Source organism: Pezoporus occidentalis, unplaced genomic scaffold (genome assembly GCF_034315485.1).
Source record: "Pezoporus occidentalis ecotype Australia unplaced genomic scaffold, CSIRO_AGI_Poc_V1 ctg100, whole genome shotgun sequence".
NCBI lineage: Eukaryota > Metazoa > Chordata > Aves > Psittaciformes > Psittacidae > Pezoporus > Pezoporus occidentalis.
Window position 1 is genome coordinate 2,486,609 of NW_026912780.1, and position 25,312 is coordinate 2,511,920.

The 25,312-nt window shown below is 39.2% G+C and overlaps 1 protein-coding gene across 1 annotated transcript in view; it reads right to left on the bottom strand.

Moving 5' to 3' along the window:
* Nucleotides 1–2,750: 2,750 nt before the first annotated feature.
* Nucleotides 2,751–25,312, bottom strand: part of SCAF11 (SR-related CTD associated factor 11) — a 46,022-nt gene continuing 23,460 nt past the window's right edge. The window contains exons 4-15 of the mRNA XM_062612621.1: nucleotides 23,626–23,703; nucleotides 21,761–21,858; nucleotides 20,622–20,689; nucleotides 19,948–20,003; nucleotides 18,015–18,121; nucleotides 17,045–17,134; nucleotides 15,665–15,771; nucleotides 9,255–11,774; nucleotides 7,097–7,446; nucleotides 4,415–4,633; nucleotides 3,862–3,981; nucleotides 2,751–3,496 (exon numbers count right to left, since the gene is read on the bottom strand). Coding sequence (XP_062468605.1) covers nucleotides 3,368–3,496; nucleotides 3,862–3,981; nucleotides 4,415–4,633; nucleotides 7,097–7,446; nucleotides 9,255–11,774; nucleotides 15,665–15,771; nucleotides 17,045–17,134; nucleotides 18,015–18,121; nucleotides 19,948–20,003; nucleotides 20,622–20,689; nucleotides 21,761–21,858; nucleotides 23,626–23,703 — 3,942 coding nt within the window. The 3' untranslated portion in view covers nucleotides 2,751–3,367. The remainder of the gene's footprint in view (nucleotides 3,497–3,861; nucleotides 3,982–4,414; nucleotides 4,634–7,096; nucleotides 7,447–9,254; nucleotides 11,775–15,664; nucleotides 15,772–17,044; nucleotides 17,135–18,014; nucleotides 18,122–19,947; nucleotides 20,004–20,621; nucleotides 20,690–21,760; nucleotides 21,859–23,625; nucleotides 23,704–25,312) is intronic.

Sequence of the window (25,312 nt, forward strand, 5' to 3'; positions counted from 1 at the left end):
TAGGCCAAACCCCACAATGTTTTGCAAAGCCAGTACCTTGAGTCACCACTGCAGCACACGCAGTACGTGGATGTGTTGCCACATGAATTTAGCTCATTTCAGCTTGGAGCATCTGCATGCAGGCAAGGCAGGGGGAGGACGGGCTGACTGAAAACAAACCAGACGGTAAGGAGGGGGAGCCCAAACAACACGGAGTAAGATGATTAAAGAGCCGTACGTACAGAAGCAATGGTAATTACACATTGCTGTCTGAATCACAGAACCGACTCGGTCGGAAGAGATGCTCTACATCAAGATCACTGAGGGCCTTATCTACATGGTGTTGGAACACTTCCAGGGACAGTGATTCCACCACTGCCCTGGGCAGCCTGTTCCAATGCCTGAGCACCCTCTCAGTGAAGTTTTTGTTAATACCCAATCTAAACCTCCCATGGCGCAGCTTGAGGCTGCTACCTCTTGTCCTGTCGCTTGTTACTTGGGAAAAAGAGACCACCCACCTCCTGTCTCCATCCTCCTTTCGCTTTGTTGTAGGGAGTGATACGGTGTTGTCTCCCCCAGTTTTTCCCTTCTCCGGATTAAACCACCCCAGTTCCTTCAGCCATTCACTTGGAATTAAACCACTTGAGACAGACCCGTTCAAGACCAGACATGGACAACTGCCAGGTTAGTGAAAAACGTTTATTAGAAAGTGTTAAGCACTACACAAATGGAGTTTTAGAGTATTTTTTTCAGTAGACAGCACTCCAGCCTTATGCTACAGACACCATATGATGGATTTTGGCCAGCCACTGTGCTCACAAGATCCATCTTCAGGATAAGACATTCAAGCATCACGCACAGTGAGCGCAAGGAGTGCAAAGAAAACCCTTTTGCTCTGCATCAGTTCACACACAGTACACAGCAATCGTTTTCCTCAAGGCAATTTGTGTCGATGGAGTTACCACCACCCGGGGGCTCAGCGTCCCCATCCCCTGCCTCCAGTGCACGCTGGGACCTGCAGCACAAGGAGTTCCAATAAATAGAAATCCAGCTTCCAAGCTATTTAACAAACAAGGTTGAGGTATGTGCCTCCCTTACTGCTCTTCAGGAAAAAATAAGAGGAGAGGCTATGGATTAAGGCAATGCATTTCTTTAATTCAACACCGACATTGTATTGAACTTTTCTGCTAAGTTCTGAAGTATTTCGTTGTAAAAAATAAAGTTACTGATCACGTGCTATTCTATCCATCTTCTTCATTATGCTTTGAAATACAGTGGAGCATCACTATAGTCACTGCCCCAGCAACGTGGCAGCAAGTGACAGCTTATCTCCCAGCCAGGAGCTGCAACACAAGGAATCAGTGACCCCATCTCCCAGTTTGAATCCTCCACCCATTCCCACTTCTCCTCTAGAAGGGGAAAACAACCCACAGAACGCTTCTCCGGCTCCTGAAAGGAGCTTTATAGCAAGGCTCGACTGTATAAAGATATAAAAAGGCATTAAAATCTAGAAGTCCAGAGAAGGAAAAGGAAACAGAAATCAAGTACGCATGGCGTGATAAACCAGGAGAGACATAGCAATTTGCTACAACATCTTTCAGAAAGTGCTAACCCCTTTTAGCTGAAAATAGTTCAAGAGATCATACAAATCACTACCACAGTGTAAAACTGAGTGCTCTGAAAAAGCTAAAACCTGCTTTGACTGTAGAAAATGTATTCTGTGTCTAATTTACACAGCATTTTTATTGAGGCACATAAAAATAAATACACACAGTCAAATGCTTCATTAACCCCGCAGAAAAGTCATGGTTAAAACCAAGTGACCAACCCTTGTGACAAACATCACCCATTTTACACATACATGTATCTCTCTCTAACCACATGTGTACAGGGGGGTGCATGTCCCTTATTTCATCCTCAGGCCTCTGCAGGTATTACTGACGGGGCAAGGCTGGGTTTTCTGCCCAGACCAGTCAAATGGGGAACTACAAAGAGGTAACTGCTCAGAAAACTTGACTGATCCTTTCTGTCCAAGCGGTTTATGCAGGTTTTTGGGCCAGGAGATCTGGGGCTGGAGCGGAATCCAGGCTGGGCCAATGCCAAAGGCTGTTGCTGCATGGCAGGACTGGAGGGGGAGTGTTGAAATGGTCATGTCTGAGAGTAAGGGAACAAATATTCCTGTCTCAGAGTAAGGATACTTCTCCACTCAAATATGGATGGATCCCAAGCTGTTCCTTCTGTAAGGAACAAGTAATGATCTCAGTGTTCCAGCAACTCTCCTTGCTCCTATGTCAGTGAAACCGGCTTTACCTTAGGCGTAGGCATTCCCCTGGCACATTTGGTGACCCCCACATCTGCTTTTAAAATGCTTGTGGTACCTCTACTGACCTCCCTACACAAAAGTGCTCAGGGGAAGGAGAAAAGTTGTTGCATGTGACTTCAGACTGCACCCATTCATTGATCCCAGTCTGGAGCTCCATGCTACAGGCCCTAGTTAATGAAGAAAAAGCACTATGCAGCTAAGATGTGTACCACTGGCCCTCTCTGATGAGCTGGGAGCCCAGTAACAAATGCCAACTCCTCCACTTGACTTGAAGAAGAAACTGGTTTGTGTCTCTGAACATCCAGCTCTAGCATACTAATTCCCCACTGGCTAAGGGCAGGGTTAGACATGATCTGAGGTTGTCAGTGTGTGTGTGTATGTCAGCACATAAAAGTCATTCAAGTTCATCCCAGCTATCTTGAAACAAAGCGAAAAACATACAAACAAAACCAAGCAGCATCATTTTTATTTGGTGTTACAACAGATGCGCAGCGCCATGGCTCTGGGCACTGCCCTTCATCATTTTTCTCTTTAAAATCTAAACAGTTCTTCTGTTCAGCCAACTCCATGTGCTTTTTTATATACACATTGTGACCCCTGCATTCAGCCTGTCCAGTTAACGCTAGAAATCTCTGTCAAGGCAATACATTACTTTATATTTGCTATAATTAGGGATAAATCAAAAAGAAAAAAATCATTTTAAATCTGACCCATTCCATGGACTGTACATACCTGTTCCAAAAGCAACGTACTCCGAAGTTTCTAGTTTAATGCACTCTGTTATTCAAGTCAAAATGCTGTACATCTAAGTATCCACACAATCGTACATCCCTAATGATTCTTCTTTACACATTTCATTTCTTTTTTAGACATCTGCTTTTAAAAAGGAATAAAGAAGTTGCCCTGCAGGTCTCTATTTCTTTAGAACAAAACATTATATACTACATTGAAAAATAATTTTATCAAACCCAGGTTCAAATCAGTGTCATGTACAAGTTTCAGTTAACGGTTCATGTTGCAATTGCACTTTGCAGATAGAAGAAAATTAACAACTGAAAGCACATTCTATTTCCTCTCACAGGAGACGGCCTCTTCGGGGTTCTTCTTCCGTGAATGTTTGTATTTGTCTACATAGGCTTTCACCAGATTTGCCACTTTGGCAGAATTAACTTCTCCGCTCTTGCTATGGCAAACCTGAAACAGTTTCAGAGAAAAGACCCTGTTTGAAACACTGCTGGTCATTTGCCACTGTTCCACATCATTCATTTATTTTCCCAACACCCCAGGTTTCCCCACCTCAGGCAGAACTCTGGAAACAACCAGTACTTCCCAACTGCTTCCTAAGTACTTCTGAATTCCCATCCAACCGTTTCTCCCGGTGAATGTGGAATGTTGCGAGGAGCCAAGAGAGCTCTCGTGGATGGAGGAAGATGAAAGTGTTTGTGCTTTGCCTGTTCCCCTTTCCCAGCAACTACCAGCTGTGGCCACAAGATTGAGAAATTACCCCAAACACCACTTCAATGGAAACGCACACATTTCAGATTACTCGGTCAACTTACTTTATCTACAGCTTTTCGCACTATTTCTTTATATTCCTCCTTAGTGATGTCTTTATTTTGGTAGAAGGGTTTAATAGCCAGTTTGACCTCTTGTGCTGCTTTCTCTTGAATTAACAATTTCTGATCAAGAAACAAACCTGAGTGTTATTTTTCACTGCCTGCAGATAGAGCATTTTATCACAGATTGAAACTTTACAGAATATAAGGCATTACAAAGACTGACAGAACCACACTCCTCTCAGTCACATTTCAACTCTCATGAACCTGCCTGTGTTTTACTCAGACCGGGATGCTGTCCCGCCGCAATTAAAGTGATATTCGTAACAGTGATGCTTTAAAGGGGTCTACATAAAAAAAGGCTTGCTAGTTTACGTGCTACAGCTGCCACAAAAGTATCACATACGTGATATCGAGCATACTACACAAAAGGATACTTGTCATGGTTTGCTATTTTTTAGTGTACAAAATTATATATATAATATAGAAAATTTTAATATCTATTTTATATATAAATACAAAAAACAGTGTCTATATAAGTATACTCTGAACTTGCCTGGTCCTTCTTCGAGCTATCTGCACTGGCTTCCACTGTCACACTTGCTTTGTTCTCTCCCACTTTTACAGCTGCATTAACGCTCTTGATGTGACTTGACGATGTGGCATTACCCGAGCTTGGTCCCTGAACTGTTCCCGTGTTTCCCAGGACTGCTGTTGGAGCAGGCAAGGCTGGAGCACTCATGTTATTACTTACATGAGCAGCGTTTGGAATACCCTGTTTCAAAAAGTTACCAGCAGTTAATACAGTTATCCTTCAGTATGACAATACGCCTTTCTAACAGTCTCAGCAGCTACAGAAAGAGCACGAATGCTACGTGCTTTGGTTCATCAGCTAATTTCCACACTGTTCATTATTAGGGAAGGTACACACATTGTATCAAATCTACTCAGAGGAAAAAAAAGGTGAAGCTTGAAGAGTAAAGCCTCCTCCATGCGCCACGGAGGTGGTGAAGATTCTTGCTCTGATCCCAAGGATAAAACAACCAAAGTACCCCGCAAACAGGCATGGAAGATGTTAGTGCGCACAAGGGACAGGAACCCCAAGGCTGCAGAACCTCCCTACTTGTCACAGAGTAACATTTTTTAAACACACACTCAAGCAACCTCAGACCACACCTGCATTCCTGCATCACAACGATGCTGCTCTGAGAACACATTTACTTTCATGCTTCTTATCAGCTTGAACTTCCAAACGGATTTCAAATCACCTACAAGCTTACTTGAGCCTAGAGGTGAAATGCTGGTTGAAGCACCAGGACCTGTTCCTCAGGAAAAGCCATTTTCTGTACGTTTCCAAACTCCATGGATAGACCCGGGCACTGCTGATACTTTGGAACTGAGAAATTAAGTAGCTCTCAGACCTCAGACAGCTCACTTCTGGCAAAAGCCAAGAACCCACACTCCCAACCTGTCTCCAGCAGGCTAACCTAACTGCTGCTTTCTTCCTGTGGGTAATCACCATTGCTCCCTTTACATCTACATTTATCCAGGTGAAAAAATAATGAAACAGGAACTTGAGCTCCTTGGAAAGGACACAGATATTGAGCTGTTTCAATCAGCATCCTGATGCTCGCCAGTGCGCTCTCTTTTATCTTCCTTTCAACAGGAAGGACAGGTGGAGTCCTGCAGCATTCAGTAATTCCTATTGTGCTACCACCAAGGACTTGTTCAGTGAAAACTCAGACAAAGCAGCAGCAGCTCTCAAGAGCATTTAGGTTCATGGACACCATTTCACAAAAGCAGGCGAGAGCAACAAATCTAACAGGGGCTTTGCTAACAAATAGCTGTATTTTTGAGCAACACACACATACAGAAACGTATTTATTGCTGCACTAGATACTGTTTCACAGAGGTCTGTAGCCTACGTTCTGACTTCTTACAGTTTTAGGGGTTAAACCTACTGGATTTCCAGTTGTGAAAATAATTACAGACAGCAGGCATTACTCAAATCAACAAGCAGTCTACCAGCATTTTAGTTCCAATGGTACCTTGCAGAGTATACTTTACTTCAAATGGCCTATAAACCCCCTCAGTATTTCCCACAGTACTTAAGCTCCTTTTGTTCTAAGTTAATGACTATGAATGGTAACAGCAGCTGAAAGTGAAAAGAATATAAGCAATTTATCAGTTCACTTCCAATTTTTAGAGATGACGGATGAAAACAGAGGGTCAGAAATCATTGTTGTACAACATCACTTTTTAACCTGGAATGCAGTGGAAAGCATTTTAGGTTAGAGCAAGCAGCCTGCAACAGAAGAAAAACACAAACCTCAGTCAACCCCTGAAGAGCACTTCACACATCACAGATGCAGTGTTACATTTCCTTGCAGGGCCATGCATTCTACTAGAAGTTGTTCATATTCCTTTCCCTGATATAAAAGCTCTTAATATAAACAGCTGGCTACAGGAAGAGCTCACATACACTAAGGTTGTTTTAAGACTGCTTGAAAGGCACTAAAAGATGGTCTGACCTGCCCCAAGCCCAGCAATCTTTTTGAAACTGGAGAAATGAAGTGGGAGTTAGGTCTCAAACTGGGCATGCAAAACCCTGGGGAGGTTCAGGCAAGAAAGGGGATGCAGAACATACCAAAGAAAGCTTGGAAATTACTAACAAAAAGGCTCAAAAGACTGAACAGAACAGAAAATACGTATGTGTGAGGAAGCTGCTGAGACAATGACAGCTGGAGAATGGAAGTGTGGAACAACTGGGTGTCACGCAGTACTTGGTACTTTGTCCTCTGCTGGGATGAGAATTGCAACAACAATGTTTAGGTCTTTTCCTACACGCTGATAAAAGGGGACTCAAACATATCCTAAAGCTTAAGAATCAGGTTTTGAAAGAGAACACTTAGTTTTGGAAATGAGGCATTTGTAAGAAGAAAAAGGTAATGGACAACACTGATGAAATTTTTCAGTGTTCCATTACCAGCTGAAATGCCTTGCTACCACAAAACCCAGTTATGGGGTTGTGTATCATTATTTAAAAGCTATAGCCCCAAACCAACTCAGATCCTCATGGATACCTTCACTTTAAATTTAGTGTGGGGCGAAAGAAGACAGGCAAGAGAGAAAAAAACTGCAAGTATAAATTTATCAAGATTATGGTATTCAATATAAGAGACCCTTAAACTGGTATTACTTTGATACTGCTCTTGCCATGGCTTCTGATAAAGCATACCTGCAACTGTTTTCCATCTTGCTGTGAAGCAATGTAGTTGACTTGTTGAGATGGTGGGGGTGGAGGTGGAGGCGGAGGTAATCCCTGAGACAAATTTGTGGGTGCAGCTACCTGAATGAGAGGCACTCCGGTAGGGAGATGATGCATGGGCATTGGAGGGGGGATGCTGAAAGGGTTTCCTTGCATATTCATCATGGGAGGAGGATGGACACCCACTGGATACGGGAAGATATTCATAGGCTGGTGCTGTGCATTCACTTGTGGCATTACATTCATTTGTTGCTGCATCATATTCATTGGTAACTGAGAACCATCACTCTGCTGGTTGCCTTGGTCTTTGAGGTTTGGATCTATCAAAAGAAAAAAACAGGTAGTATATGAAGTAGAAAATCTGCATTTCATAAAGCAAAAGTGAAACCAACTCTTCATGAGGTATGGGATATCAAAAAGCTGTCTATAATATGAGTATTTTAAAGACACTGCATTACATTATTGCACAGCACTCATCAGACATGTCAGTGAGCCAAATGCTAGTTTTGGAGTCAAAAAAAGATCAGGTTACTATGGAAGCCTGCAGTTTGAATTTCTATTTTCTCTACCTACTCCCATAGCACAGCTAAGAAATTATTTCATCACACTGAAACAGTAATTCACCAGCAAAGAGCAGAATGACAACATAACTTCTCCAGCTTCTGCGGTTGCAGAAGGTTAGTTGCATGTTGCACTTCTCTGCTCCTCTTTGTCTGATTCACACACATCCTCTGTGCATTCCTGTTAACTACAGAAATTCTCTGCTGGGTTTTCTTCCACTGAATAATCAAATGTCCTCAACCAGTTTCAATGATGCTCATATTCAGAAAGAGTTGTTCAAAAGCCCTGCAATGGTACAACAGGTGAAGTCCAGGAGTACGAAAATAACCTCTTGGGGTGTCACTTCTTTAAAAGATGACTTCAGTAGCTCATTCTACCTTCAACAGGAGCCAGAAAGTTAACATTTAGCAGCAAGAAATTAGTTCTAAGAAACAGCTGATGGATTATAATTCACATGTTCTTCCCTCAGGATCTCTTCCTTGAGGAACCCACTGCCACCTAATTCACAGGGAATGGGATTTAAACCCTTCTGCTTCATCCCAAATCACCTTTTTTAAAGATCACGGGCTAACAGAACCACTGAGGTTGGAAGTGAACGTACCAGTGTGACTGCTCCTGAACTACATGATCGAAAGGCTATAAATTGCACCATGCTTTCAATTAAAAGTTGAATAAATTTTGCCTGCAGCAGGCTGAAGGTTGACAAAGTTGCCCCAAAACTAAGAAGCCACCAATGCAGTTGTCTTTGAAACAGGAAGAAAGCTGCTGGCATATAGGATGAAAATGGATAAAAATGAAAGACAAACCAAGGAGACAATGGGAAAGCGCAAGCGTGGTTGCCTTCTGAACTGGATTTTATCATTTTTAAATACAATTCACATGTTTTAAAATACTTTTAATACTTCAGGGCATTCATAATCTGTGGATGAATTCTTAGCTATTCAGAATTAATCTCCTCCACAGTTAACTCACTACAAGAAAAGCTTATTTCCACCAGAGCAGTCACCTTTTAGATATAAAATACTTCAAAATACGAGATTTCTATTGAATCTTTAGAGGAATTCTAACTCTGAAGCACAGTAAAAGTATTGGTTTTGCATTTATAAATCTCCTTACATTATTTTTTAAAGCATTTAAAGAAGAAATGCTTACATTGAAGCAAGATAAATATCAACATAGAGATTTGTCGTCGCTAGACTATACCACGTGGGTCTGTGAAGGCAAATGCAAGTCTCCTTGACAAAAAAAATCACCCTTTTTAAAAGGCATGCAGCTGCTAAAAGTAACTTTGAAGAGAATATGATTTCTCTTCAGCCAAATTGATTTAGTTGAGCAGCACTCTTCAGATGCATAGTCTTTAAACCTGAAATTTTAAGTGAAACCAAAAAGCCATCAGAACACCAGAAAACCCAAAATCCCATACCTAAACCCCTCCACATTGCAAAAAGACTATGGATTCACCCCACATTATTTTTAAGAACCAATCATCTTGAGATAGAGCATGGCTTGGATTTTACTCAGCTACTACAGCTGTGACTAAACTCTTACATTTCAAAACTGTGAATACCTTGTTCAGGCACCTCCTCTTCTTGTCTCATGCCCCATCCAGACTGTGGGCTTGATGAGTTGCGTCCCCTTCTTGAATAGTAATTCTGCACATCAGCAGGTAAAGTCTTTCTTACAGCCCAGCTGGATGCAGATGTCCACCCAGATCTGTCAGCAGGTGTATCGAAAGAGTAATCTTGTTCATTCTTGCGCTTGTAGGGCTGGTGTTCTGAGAACCTTGAGGTTTCATTCCCAGAACCATTTGAGTTCCCTGAGACAGGTTTTCTATTTTGCCAGTGATTTTCACTCTGGTCTCCATACATGAAACCACCTCTTCCACGCCCACCGCGGCCACGGTGACCCCTCCCTCGAGTTTGAATCCAACCTGAACCATAGTTTTTATTCCAAGAGTGTCCTGAATTGTCATGCCTGCTATCTTCCCAATGTGGTTTCTCTCTCTCTCTGTTCCTGACTTCAGGAACAGAGTTTATCCTTTCCATTACCCAGTCTGGACAATCATTCCTCCTATTGTCTGAAGAACACTGATCATCACTGTTTTTTTCTGTACTGTCCTTCTCTTTTTTAAGACTTTCATTCTGTTTCTCTTGATCACTTCTTCTGTATCGATCATTTCCCCTGGGACTCCTCCAGCTGTCATTTGTCCATCTGTCCTTCCATCGAGGTGAATGACTGTCCCTCTCATTTCTAGAGAATGAAGAGCCTTTATTTCTCGTCCTAGATCTGGACCTCGACCGAGATCGTGACCGTGACCTAGACCACCTCCTATTTCTTCTGTCTCTGTCACGATCTCTTCTCTGACTGTCTCTATCACTGCTTCGAGATCTAGATTTTTGCCTTGGAGACAAATCCTTAGCTCTTGACCGAGAAGATGATCTCCTGCTTTCCCTGACAGTTTCCCTTTTGGGAGATCGAGATGGTGTTTTTTTCTCATCTTTGAGTGTCTCTCTCTTTGGAGAATGAGATAAGGATCTCCTTCCCTCCCTCCCAGCTTCCTTCTTGGGTGATCGTGAGCTCCTGTCTCTGGTCATCTCCCTTTTAGGGGATGGTGACTGAGATTTCCTGCCCTCCCTCATAGAAGGAGACCAAGTTGTTGATGGAGAGTGAAACCTAGATCTTCTGGTTCGAGCCTTTTTATCTTTCTTGAGTTCAGACTGGCACTCTCTCTCTTGAGGAACAGTTTCATCTTTTTCACCAGAAAGTCCTGAAACTGATGTACAGTTTTCCACATCACACTGTAAGGAGTTTACTTTGTCTTGCTCTGTACTTTCAACTGGTGGTAACTGTTCAACCTGAGCTTCATTCTGGTCACTGCAAAATGAATCACAATCCATCGGTATCATTTCATTGTTATCTTCACCAAAATGTTTATGTTCAACATTTACCTGTGGTGTCTCTGAAGTTCTACCTTCTTCACTTTCTTTCACAGTGCTCTCTTTTAAGCACTGTTCTGATGTACTGTCCACAGAAACATTGTGTGTTAATATATCTGGTTCTTCATCTTGAACAGTTTCTAAGTTTTCAGTATCTGTACTTGTACAGTCTACTACTGTTTTTTCTTCAGCCTTGGAATCATCTATTTCTATGGCTTCCGGGCATTCAGGCAATTTGCTTCTGGGGCTCTCTAATGGCTGATCTTTTCCTGAAGGTTCTGGAAATTCCAACAATTCATTTTCTGGACTAGCTATGGGTTGATCTACTTCTGCCAAGGTTTCTATATTCTCCATTAATTCGTTCTGAGGAGTAGACAATGTCTGATCTACTTCTTCAACAGTTGCATGATCACACACTTCATCTTTGGGACTAGCTACTGTTTCCATTTGTTCAAGAGTATCTTCACAGATCTCCTGATCCTTAAGATCCGCATTTTTTTCAGTAGCACCTTCTACTTTGATTTCCCGATTTTCACCTCCTGAAGTTAGCACTGGAGGAGGTTCTTGCACATTAGAACTACTTGCATCCACACTGTCTGAAGTATTCTCATCTTTGTCATATTCTCCTGTAGTTTCCTCAGTTTCTGCATGTTCACTACAGCTTTCCAATCCATTAGCAGGTTCTGTTTCTGTGTTATCCTTCTGTGGAAGGCTTGTATTTTCATTATCTGACTGTTGGTCTTTATCTAATGTCACAACTGCTTCAGGCTCAGCAACATCATCATCTTCCACTGAAGCACTGGGTGACTTTTCAGAACGTGCAGAACTCCTCAGTTTCTTTTTAGCCACTGGTGTTTGTTGTTTAACTGTTCGTTTAGACTTCCGTTTTGGAGGAGCCTTCTCTGGTTCTGAAGGAGATTTATTCAGAGATGGGTTGGTGCCATCAGGGGCACTGCACGCAGAACTGCTTGACCGAGGAGAGCTCCGAGATGGACCCAGAGTCTCATTTTTGCTGTTTCGTGCAGACCTTCTTCTAGGAGTAGTAGTAACCGATTTCCTTCTAGTTCCTCTAGCACCAGATGAACCAGAAGCTTGCTTTTTCTCTTCTCCTTCTTGGGTACATGCAACAGCATATCCTTTACCTAAGGATTCTAATAAAAGCAGAAGTCATTAAAGTTTGGTAATAACCATTTATCCAAACAGTTAAAAACATAACTGGTTCGACAGATATCCTCAATTAATACTATTTAAGATTCAGTATGAAACGCTGCCACAGCACATAGCAGTTCCTGGCATTCTATAATCTAGACCTGTTGGCAGTGAAGCCTCAGTACCACAGCCAGTGATACTGTTAAATGGCCATCAGTGGATGACCACGTGGGAAGCAGCAACGACAGCGTATCTCTCTACAAAATCAAATGTTGGACAGTGCAAACTCTTTCACCAGTAATAAGACAGACCTTGCACGCTCCACAGCAAACTGCACTTAAAGCTTCCAACAAGGCACCTAACAAACTGAATCAAGAGTGCAAGTCTCGGGGTGGGCTAGGAGTTTAACCCCAAAACTAAAGCTATAAGAAGAATAACTGTAAGTCACATATAGCAGCAAAAGAGTTCTTCTGTTGATACTGCATTAATTTATTTCACACTACCCACAATTGGACAAAAATCTTTGTAGGGAAGCCAAGGGTTATATTCACTCCAAAGGGAACAGACTGTACTCTTGATACCTGAGAAAGGAATTTAATGAGGAACAGCTAAGGAATTAAAGACTAATGATAATTAAGAAAATATACTTGAATGTAACACTTCAGAACCAAATTTCTTGAGATGCCCGTTACTTTGTTTCACACTATATGTAGATCTCAGAAAGCATCAAGAATTTGGTGTTTAAATTAATTCTTTTTACAGCTTCCATTTCATGCACAAATAGTGGAAACTTGCTAAGATTAACTGCTATGGATTTTTGCAATAAATTTATCACATCACACTAAAACACTTGACTCTAATTCTCTGTATAACATTATTGTTTCACATATACTTCTTTAATGTATTCTTAAATAGATTATATAAAAATAAGATAGGAATAAGACAAGTGAGTAACAACACAAAAGTCTCTTTCCACTGCCTTATTACTTTGTTAGCAGAATGAAAAAATATATCACTGCCAATTATATCCAAACATGTAACCTGATAACGTTAGAGAATTAACTTCACAAGCACCTAGCTAGCCTTTAAAAGGCTAGAACAGAGCACAGGATTATAATCGCCTCCTCTGACCTCCCTTGTAAACATCATAATTTGCCTGCACATGAAAAAATACAGTTTTGGATGTCTGATCAAAAATGATCAAATTACCACTCCAGATAATGAAACCCAACAGTATCCACTGTATAGAAGGTACTAGGTACTTAAAAACCAAACAATGTGTGTTGTAAAGAACTTCCAAAGGAGTTTTAGGTGACTCACACTATTTGAGGTATCTACTGTAACAGTTTGCCCAGTACTTTTGTTAGAAAGGGACTCCACGGTGGTTAACCAGCAGTTACTCCACCACATGGGGGCTGTCTCTCCGTCTTCACACCTACTATAACAGCCAGGAAAGCATGTCAGATGTTACATGTTGTAACAAGTATTTAGTATCTGTGGTTATCTTCTTCACGGGGAAAGAATCACCCTCTAATAACAACCACCACCAGTGGCACCACCAGAATACACATGGAATGTGGGAATCCTGGCAGAATTAAAAGACAAGTTATTTCTGTGGCACTTTCAAAGTCTACTTGTGAAACACAGCCCCCTTTCTAGCATTCCTTACTACTTGTAAATTTTAACTGACAAGCTTCACCAGCTTTGGATTTGGACCAAATACAAGGGATTTCAGCCCACTGAATCTTTATTTAAAAATATTTTAATCACGCAAAAGAATTGCCTAATGCCAACCTAAACCATTATGGTATTTGTAGATTCACCGAAGCATTTTCAGGTCAAATTAGTAAAAAGACTATTTAGTGGTCAGAGAATCTAAAAACGCCTGCAGCTGCAGGGAAGATTCAGGCAGTAGTTATACATCACTGATACTTCTATGACCCTTAGCACAACTCTGGAGGCAACACTCTGAGTTGTAAGACAAAAATATCTGGAGGGAAAAAAAAAAACAATTTCCTTCTCTTCCCTTATCAAGACTCAAAGTCAGAATCTGCCACTTCTCCCCAAAACCAGCATAAAGGATTTAGTTCCGTGTTCTGCCTTAGGAGTTGACAACGTTATGAGCATTTATAAATTAGCTGCTGATATTATCAACAATTCACAGAATCACAGAATGGTTTGGGTTGCAAAGCACCTTAGGATCACCTAGTTCCAACCCCCCTGCCATAGGCACGGACACCTCACACTAAACCATGTTGCCCAAGACCCTCTCCAACCCGGCCTTGAACAATGCCAGGGATGGAGCATTCACAACTTCCTCAGGCACCCTGTTCCACTGCCTCACCACCCTCAGAATAACTTCTTCCTTACATTCAACCTAAATCTCTACTGCTTAAGTTTAAACCCATTACCCCTTGTCCTATCACTACAGTCCCTGAAGAACAGACCCTCTCTGGCAACCTTGTAGGGCCCCTTCAGATACTGGAAGGCTGCTATGAGGTCTCCACGCAGCCTTCTCTTCTCCAGGCTGAACAGCCCCAACTTCCTCAGCCTGTCTTCATACAGGAGGTGCTCCAGTCCCCTGATCATCCTCATGGCCCTCCTCTGGAAGGAAACCACACCTAAACACAGTACTCCAAGTGGGGTCTCACGAGAGTGGAGGGACAGGATCACCTCCTTCAACCTGACGGTCACACTTCTTTTGAAGCAGCCCAGTATATGGTTGGTTTCTCGGCTGTGAGCACACACACAACATTAGGCTATTTATTCACATATTCTAAACATCCTAATGTTGAAAAATAATCTGTAGCTTATTTAAATATTCTTTATCTTTCTGATGAGAGAAGAAAGTGGTTTTGGGGTTGGTGGTTGGTTTTGTTGTTTTTAAAATGCTTCTGGTGCATACTAACAAAGAAGCCTGACTGTGTAAGTAGAAATGTGATTAGAAGTCAAGAGATAGGAGCTAGCATGTATACTCATTAGTACTAGAAGCTGAAATAGTTAAATTGCATTGCCAAGCATCAGAGTCCCTAGGGAGCATCCTATACATTTTTCACTGGTCAGTGCGGAGGTGAAATATGTACCTTTAAAAAGAATGAAGAATGAGTAAAACATCTTTTTCCACAATCTTTCTACTAAACTCTTCCCAGACATTCACGTCCTCAATTTTTGTAAGCCATGAGACCCAGATCTCCCCTCTCTCTTTGCCTACTAGTCAAGTGAAAATAGTGTAATTCCCAGTTCAGAGAAGGTGTTAACCCTAGCCTTAAAACCCATCATTCTTTTGTTTTCACTTTGAACTTGTGCAGCCTATTGGAAGAGAAACTAAATTCTTGCTGACTATGGAGAAAGAGGCTGTTAAAGTAACTGGAAGAAGGTCTTCTGCTATATTCCTGCCAGATCCTGGAACTCAAGCACTTTTGCAAGCTTTTGCCCTGTAGAGCTTGTAGGCATACTGAAACAGATCCATACACTGCACTGTTCCCTCGCTACTCTTCTGTCAGGAAAAAACTTGGTCTTCACACTGCACAATATACCGCTGAAATATATCAAGCCATTCATAATATAGCAAAATAAGATTTATCCTTGAGCAGTAAGAAAAGAAGTTGTAACAATAAGGAAAGTGTTCAATTTAGAAATGGAATTAAGTCACATACAATACTTATTTTCATCTTCAAAGGAAGAAAACTTAAGTACGTTTTGGGGTGGCTGCTTCATCTTCTATATTCTAATTTCAGAAACCTACCAGATGATGTTGAAATAGCACCAAAAAGCACCAAAACATTTCCCCCCCCCGTTAACTGTAACTGTATATTCCACTTTACTTTCTAAGGATCTAATTTAACAGTATTCCACATGAGCTATAAATAAAACTTACAAAAAAAAAGTTTACCAAAGTTTTCCAAAGGCCTGACATTCGTTGGAAGAATTGTCCCTGCCACTGTAGTAGAAGTGAGAAGAAAGGTCTCGGCTTCAGCTCCGTAAGACATTAAAGGAATTCTGCAAAAGTAAGAGCATTAGCATGAGTTGTTTTAGCGGTTTGTAGCAAGGTTTGGAAACAATGCACAAAACCAAAGCATTCGGCAACTATGACACTTCCAGCCTCACCACAGCTGGAGAGAAAGGCAAAGCTGACAGCAAACAAAACTTCCCTTCTCATATTTAATTTCACGTTTATGTTATTGCCTAACCTAGTAAAACAGTTTGAACAAGTTATGTTATGTTAAAGTAATACACACTTGGCTTTCTTCAAAGCCAAACATAGAACAGTCTCCTCCAAATTAGTAGGCTCTACTACTGAAAATAGAACACTGACTTAGCACTTTAGCAGAAGAACAGCCTTTTTTCGTGCATCAAAATCTAACATGACAATTTAGTAAAGGTGGCTTCTCTTTTTCCCCAACCAAACCAAACAAATACATACTTATTTAGACTCCCTCAGCAAACCTTGTGCACTCAAGAGTTTAGTTACCCATCTACAATTTTTCAGTTATCACCAAGTTGGAATGAAACTTCCCATAAGGAAAAGTATGTGTAAAAAAAATTAGTATTTGAATCCTACTTCCAACTTACAATTAAAAATGTCTTTACTTGCTCTTCTGTCTTTAGCCTTTGTTTTATGCCAAAGAAAGTAAAGAGATATGTAGTGAAATTGACCAATAGACCAATTTATTACCATGTTATTTTAAAATCAGGAGGGTTTTATGCTTCTGTTTTATATTCATGAAAATACCCTTAGGGTATTTTAACATTCATCTGCTCTTTGACGAAAGAAATTACTTTATGTTCTATGTTTCACTTGATAGAACCCCTCCTATCTCCTTCTAAATGCATTTGTTTATAAACAGTTACAGAAAGAAGTCAGAACCAATGCACGAGAAAGGAGTATTGGAAGTGGGTGGAAAAATCAGAATTTGACTCATGTTAAAGCAAACATTCTGATTTCTAGTGATAGTAATAATTCAAACAGCACATGGAACACTAACTTCCAAATACAAAACATATTAAAAAGCGCATTTGTGCATATTAAGATGCACAATCACTGGAGTTACTATGCTTGTCGTAAGTATCAGAAAAGCATTAAGGTATACAGAAAATAATCTGCTGACATAAAAATAGCATGTGACATATACACAAAAATTTAACAGGTTACATGCAAACACTATTTACTTTTATGATCAAATGATTATCTAAACAGTAATCTGAATTCATCAAATTCCAAACTTGAAGTCTTACATTAAGAGCCTTTGCACTATGAATGCAAAACACATACCTTTCAACTCTAGCAATCGCAGATGAACAGGACAATTCCAGTGCTTGTCTCTTCTGCCTGATTGCTGCATCAACTTCTGTCAATTCTGTACTGAAATACAAAATTCATACAAAAAGTTACAAATGGTAACTCCGTATCACCATAATTTTCAAAGACTACTTCTATCAATGACCTTTAAAAAATATTAACTATATTAGAACTTTAACAGTCACGATGAAACTATGCATGGTTATTTTTTAGAGCAGTCATAGTAAATGGAACAGCTCTACATAAATGAGGCAGACAGAACAGAAAACAGGAGACGTGCCTATGGGGAGTTGAAAGATGGGAGGAACTTTGCATCCTTGACAAAGTAATACTGCTGCACACATGGCAATTTTTCTTTTACAGACTGCTGAAAACATATACACAGTGTTTTTTTTTATTAGGCCATATTATTCAAATAAATGTTCTTCCAGACTGTTCTTTTTCTTCCATCTTATCAACCAAGAAATATTTTTTACCAGTTCTTATGTATTAGGCTCATTAAGCAAAACTGCTTCATGTATGTTTAAGGTATTCCTCTTAGAATCAAGGAACAATCAACCAGATTCTTTCTGATACAAACCAGGGTATTTACTGTTAAGTGCTTTGCTAACTGCTGCCGGAATAAAGTGACTAACCGTTTCTTACCCAAGGCTTCAATTCAGCAAAGAGAATAAATATGAGCTAAAAATAAAACTTATTAACTCCTATTAAATCAGTGAGATTAAAAGCATGCACACTCATGTATTTTAATACTGAGCACAAGACAGAAATAGAGGTAACAATGCCTGCAACAATACTAATTTTAACAGGTTTGTGTTTCTCCTTTAATAAATACAATCTTCAAAATATTTCAAGCTAGTATATACAGACAGAAGCAGAAGGAACTATAGCACCTGCAATACAGTAACCAATCAGTTTCTCTTAAGCACTAGTATATACTAACCAGTCATTTCTACAGCTAAAAGAGGACTCTTCATTGCTACCACCAGCTGGAAGTGTGCTCAAGAAATTAGTTCTGAAGCAGTCATTCCAGCAGGTCTGTCTTCTGGGCTACAAAAGAAACATCACGATTTAAAGATTTCCAGAATAAAATAATTAACATATAATACATTAAGATGCACTGAATTTACACCACATCAGCAAGACTAACTCACAAAAAGCAGGCACATAGTAGCTTCATAGTTATATGCAGAGATCTGCAGTTACACAAACAAATCTCCATTTAGTCTCCAAATTTTCAACACCTGCTCTTTGCAGATGAACTTTGTATTTTGCATAGGCAAAATCTTTAATGGTCCATACAGAAATGATGAATAAATGAGCCTAATCCTTACTATTTCACAATTTCTGCTTCTGTTACCTAAAGAACCAGGAGTTACAGCACTAGTACCTCCAGACAGAGCCCTTTGCAGCAGTTCAGTGAATGTTTGGTTTCAGAGTAACAAGAAAACCTAAATGCAAGTAGCTGGGATTCTCCTGTGCCTTCAGGTAGGATTACAGAAAGAAGATTGACTGGTGTGTCTGTTTACTGGGTCCTCACGCAAAGGCATAATACTCAGAATCCACTTCATATTTGTACAAATACCACCTTCTATTGCAATTGTTAACAACACCTAGCCACCCACTGAATGTTAGCCTAACTCCTTTTGCCTTGTGGGCAGCAGACTCTGCTGCTGTGTGCTGGGCTGGCTGCAGGGCCAAAAAAACCCCAAACAACAACCCTCTAGACACTTTTTCTAGACTACCAGACTGACACACTTACCTGCACTGACCCATTTATACCCTTTCACCTAATGGGTTAATTCCACCTTGAATCTGACTAAACATTCCTGTATATAAATACTTGTCCAAATATGCAGTCATTACCCATATGCTCCATCAAACTTTGGCACAGGCAGCTGGTTTTGATGGGAACACACCCTGTTGCAACAGTGTGCAAATACTAAGCTTCTCCTAAAAAGCTGTTGTTAAGTTTTATTTTAAAAATACTATTATTGTGAACATTAACATTTCTCCCTCCATCTAAAAAAGCTATCCAAATGTTCCACAAATATCCTTAAGAGGTGAAGTTTTGTAAATCAGTGCTTCCTTTTATTTTAAATTTTGACAGTTCACTGGATAATTCAGCCCTGTACCTCCTCATGAAGGTTTTTAATGGTTCTGCTTTTGCTTATGCACCTTTTTTGCAACAGGTACCATTTGAGACATTAATGCTATTTAACAGTGCACAGTAAATCAGTGAAGCCAGATAGGAAAGCATTTACCAGTCCTGGAGACAAATTAGACAGTGATCTACCATTAAGCCCTATCCTTCCAGTTCAAAACCTCTTCAATTAAATGGAATGTACCTTTAATGGTAAAAGAAACAAAATTTCTAAATAGCTGATTTAGAAGGGGGAAGGCTGGAGCTTAAGATACCTCTGAGAACTACGGTGTATAAGCACCAAATAAAGTGACAACTCAGGCCACCAGCTACCGAAAAGACCATGGCAAACATCCCTTGCTTATTACTTGGTTGATTAGACCTACGTATTTTCATGGGAATAATGAAAACCTTCATATCATGGTACTTGGTTAGCATCTTGTAGCTGACACCATCTTCTTCTGGTGAAGAAAGTGAAAAAAGGGTAGTTACAGTGTTTTATAATGTAACAGCCTAATCCAAATGAAAGTATTTACCGCCACAAAGCTGTTTAGTCTGAGAAGCTCGTATCACCTGGCATTATATTCTAATTAACACCTTCAAGACAAAACCCCCATAGTTTGAATCATACTAAAATCAACAAATAGAAGTTAATCTTAAAAATAAACAGAAAGTAGCTTTATAAATGCTTTCATGAAAAAAAGTTCCCAGATGTTTCATTATTAGAACTAACCTTGTTTATCTTCACTGACAAAGCTTTCTTGTTTCGTTTGTCATACAAAATATTACCTGTGTGCAATAAGAAACAAAACTCCAATCTTAAATTCAGCATTAGTTTTTAATTATCAATATCGTAAGTGCAATGAGAGGTTAATGAAAATGTATCTCGAGCGTATTCATAATGTACTTACATATAAACTCAGTAAAATTAAAAAGGCATACACCTTCACAATTGCTTCTTATATATCGAGCCCTTTTCACCTCAGATACTTGCTTAATTTCAGAAGTTACAAACACACTTGCCCAACAATATCTATTAAAAAGCCTCTCTAAACAGCAACCCCAAAATACAGCTAAGTGCTTTCTTGTGTCTGAAATCTCACAGAAAAAGCTTCCCGTGAATAAAAGCCAGTCATGAGCTGTGCAGAAAATGATACTAGCCTTAAACTATGTCCATTTCACTCGCAACTGAAATTGAAGAGGCAGTCTTTCAAGTAAACTAACAACACTAGTTTCACATACTGCAATTTTGTTCTCTAAAGCTCATGCTTCTATTCCTTAGTATTTGATTTTCATGTCCAAATGTAAGCAATACTAATCAAAATAAAATAATAAATTGGCTCATCAGGAAAGAAATTCTAGTGTTCCCTACCAAAATCTAGCATATTCGAGCAAATACCAACTTACTGTATTTTTTCTTCACAACTTTGCTTAATCTTGCTGCTAAGTGCCCTCTGTCTGGACATACAGCTCTTCTGCAAGATTAACAAAAAATATTACAAGAGTTATTTCTGGGCATAGTTGAGTTAACAGTGTATGCATCCAAACAAAATCAGCTCCTATTTTAAGGAAGTTTCATTTCGTGCTCTTTAAGTGCAAGTTTTGCCTGCTATTCAAACCTGAACTTGCATCATGTATATCACCTTCCATATATTAAACCCCACAGCACTTCAAAAAGCTTACAGAGGTAAAAAAAAGAAAATCCATTTACATGTTAAAAGTTGATATCCTGCATATTAAATCTGAATGACTAATTTTGCTTGATTTCACATGTGAAAGACGCTATAACCTGCTTTCATAAATACTTTTGAGAATATCAAAGTCAGTGGTGGTTCAGAACAGTAAGAGGCAAAGATCAACCTTATTTATATTCTAACAAGACCCCTAAAATGGTAATTTACTTCCCATTATCTTTTCTGTAGTGGTCTGCTTCAAATGTAATCTCAAGAACTCTATATATCATACATCTCATGAAACCCTAGCTTTAGATTATCACTAGTTAGTGAAATTTGTCTGTGTAATCCTGAGCTTCCCTCTATACAATGCAGCAAATGACAAGATAAAGCTTCTCAGAACAGGAATGTTACTTCCACATCCCCTCTCAATCTCACTAGAATAAAATCAGTTCTTGACTACAAGTATGTTTTATAGTAAAACAAGAACGCCACAAATGCTTATGATAACATACAAGAAAGGGGATGTCTGTTTAGATAACCAAAGAGAAAGATTTCTATTGTGAAAATATGATCTAGCCATAAAATCCTAATTAATAAAAAAGCCTGTCAGAATGTCTTCAAAAATGCAACTTTTACAGAACTCAGTGCATGAAACACACTGCTCCTTATTTCTTGTTTGCTATTGTAAGTATTCAAGTGGGAATTACATCAGTGAAAAAAGTAAAGCTAAAGTACCACTGATGCAAAATAGTTTATTTTAAAATAAACTATTTTTTCTAGAATTTTTCTGGGGTGTATACCTTAAACCAGTTGACTTTATATATTTTGAATATACCAACTAGAATGCTTGAAACTACAAGGATGACCAACCTCACAAAGTTTCTTCTCTTAGCATGGCTATATTTTCCCTTATTGCAGGCACAGTGTTTGTCTTCTTCCTTTCTCCTTAGTTGCTTTTTAACCTGAACCTGTATTGAAAAATAAAATCAATCCAATCTAGCATCTCAATACACATGGGCTTTAAATTTATTCAAAGATGGTTAAGATCTACAGAGAAAACGAGCTCAAACACAGGAACTTGAAGACATTTCAAATTACTACTTTTTTAATCTCAGTTTGCAGACTTGATTTTTTTTTTCATTTGTTTTTCATGAAATAGGAAAAAATCCCACCTCAAGATGTACACTGGCTATGCCAGAGATGCATACGAATTCCACAAGACCAAAAATCCCTGAACGTTCAGACTGCCATGGCAAGTAGCTCAAAGCTATGAACTATCTTCCACCAAGAATTTGGAAGCTCAGGATTTTTTTTAAACTAAGTTGGTTGATCTGAATACATAAGGTTCAGCTTGGGAAAATGCTGAACTACCAATTTCAAATACTTCCTCATAATTAAAATGCACTTGATTTTCCTCTGGAGTATAACAAATTATGGATTTTACATCACATTTCAACCCCTGCTCCCCATCTTCAAAATTCTAAGACAGATGTAAAACTTTTTATTGCATATTATAAAGTATACTTCAATGGCTACACTGCAATTGTTAGCATTAGATATTCTGTACTTCCTCATTCTAGAATCCTGGCTTTATATGCAACTCCTTAAGCTATTAGCATTGTAGTTATGACTGTCACAAAGGGAAAACTGCCAATGTCCTGATTGTGCCACAGCTAATATTGACTACTGTGTCAGCATTTCTGTGTACAAATTCCATCTACCCCTATGCTCCAGTGGCTCTTTTTCAGAGCAGGACCCTTATTCTGTGCTCACCTGTTTACACTGCAGTTCTACAAATAAAGAACCTTTCAAACTGTATTTTGATACAGCCTTTACGCTCTTCCACTTGAAAACTTCCAAATGAAAGCTCCAGTTTAACTTGTTCCAGCTGCTTGTTTCTTTAGAAATAAAGAAGATAAAATACACCAGTGTGGTTTTCTATGAGAAGGAAGTTATCTGTGGCTGTGAGGATGTGAGGATGCTTCTTCTGCAGTTGATCACCTGAGCCTCTAGAAGCACAAGAAATGGGCAGTAGGAGCCTATTTTCTAAACCTTTCCAAAATTTTTTATTTTCAAAATGCAAAAACACCACCTTAGAATTTTCTGATAGCCATAATTTCACCACAGAATTTCAAAACTGTTCACAGAATTCTCAGCATCATTCTATATATACATTTTCAAGATCATTTATCAGAAGAACGTTTTATTTTCCTACTTGAGAAACTTATCCCCAAAGCAGCAGCAGTATTATTAAGAATTTCAGCTGGAAAAAAAAAAAAACAAACAGAAATTTAGGTTGAGCGAGGTTTAGCACTAATTGATTCCTCTTGCCTTAATGTGTTTTTGTCTGGGAACTGAAGGCTGTGAACATAAAACTTTCACCTCAGAAAAAAAAAAACACAAGAGCGTGTGCTACTTGATATAGCACTTGTTTACAAAATCTAGTTAAAAACACGCTGAGACCAATTACTATACTTCCATTCTTAGACACATCAGGAACACTCACAGACGCTATAAAGTATCAATAGCAGCTTTGTGATTATTATTACTGTAAAAACTTACTTTGAAAAAAATACAATTAAGAATAATTCCCAGCTTCAAATATGTAACAGAAACATTAAAGCAATAATTATTTCACTAGAAAAGCTTATTCAACACAGACATATGAATAAAAGGTTGTGGCATAACTTTTCTCTACTACTGAAGTTTCTTAAGAAAGTATGTCTGGAACTTACCTTTATCTGCTCTTCTAATGCATCGAGCCTGCATACTGCCTGAAACGGTCTGCGATCAACAGGACATGAAGCCTGTGTCTGAAAAATTATTTTTCTTATTACAAAATTCGTAATAAGTTAGGAAAAGTCTCAGTTTTCTATACTTTTCATTGATACATATTTCTGTACTTCCATTTCAATATATAAGCCATTATAATAGCTTACAGAAGCACACAGAATTACAACTTGTTCATAGTAAGAATGTATTCACATACATTACTCAAACACCCAGTATTTTGTTTCATGTAAGTAGACTTCTCCTTGCAAGAAATTAGCTCAGAAGTTATGTTCAAAAAAGGAAAAACATTTCAGATTATTAGCTACATTCTTTTATTTTTCAATCTCCATTAGGCAATTGGTTTTATCCCAATACGCTCATGTCCTTTTCACTTCTTTTTGTTCTAATGTTTTATTTTTTCATGTTATTTTCAACAGAAAGTATGCCCCCAAAATATAAACCTGGGAAGACCAACAGCAGTTAGCCTAACACCTTCCCTCATCTTGCATATCTATTCGACTAGATTACACCTCATTTTTTGCAGTCAGCAGAGAGAACAGATTCCCACGTGTAAGACAACAAAAATCACTTTGCAACAGAATGAACTGAAAGTTTTTTTGAAAGAATACAGATGTATTGGGTTTTATTTCCCAGTCACCTAAATGCCCTATTATTGAGGCTACACTTCATCAGACAACAGCAACATACACAGAGAACAATAAAATGTTATTGGTCATGGAACAGGGAAGTTTCAACTGAAGGTCCACCCAACTGGATCATATAGTTAATTATCTTCCAGGAAAAACTACCAGATACTAAATTTTGCTGCTAGAGAACTGTTCACTCATTTTAATTCCAGATATGTGTTTGGGAGGGGGGATTGGTGGGCTTTCTCTGTTTGCTTGGTTTGGGGTTTTGCCACTATGTCATCATGTGTGTCAACCCCCATCCCCACTGCGAGGTGAACAGGCTCAGTTCAGAACTCTTGTAAGACAAAATAAAAACCAAAACCACACATAGCCTCCAGTCCTAAGATATCCGCTGAACAAGAACTAGCATATGAGTTGTATGTCCTTAAGAGGCATTCAATTACTGCCCTTAAGTATCAGGGTATTACACTCTTTATTTATGCAAGCAAGACACAGTATTAGAATTGCATAGGCAGCTATGAGAAACCTGCATGTGAATGCTGACCTGAAATTCAGTGGTGAATTTAATTCTTGTCTTTTCATTAGGGCTTTCAATTTCCCAGTTCATTTTGTTCTCAATTTCAGAGAGGGCTCAACTATTTTCACTTACGGAGCCCCTAAACTTTGAGCACTCAAGGAAGCTTCTGATTTCAACTCAAGTTGACAGAACAAAATTGGACTGATTAAAAGGAAGACACCAAAAAAAACCCAAACCCCCAAGGGTAGTTTCATGAATAAGTTGTTGAACAGGAATGCAAGTTAAAGTCATTACCTCTCCTTTTGATGCTCTGGTGTTTTATCCTAACTAAAAACTCGCCCCTGTTGGAGAATACCCATTGTTCCCCCCCAGTGTCATGGCCTTGGTTAAGAAAAGCATATAGGGTAATTAAGCCAGTTCCCTAAAGACTCATAATGAATCAGTTTTTGTCCTGTAGTCAATCCAGAGCTAACTCACAGAACA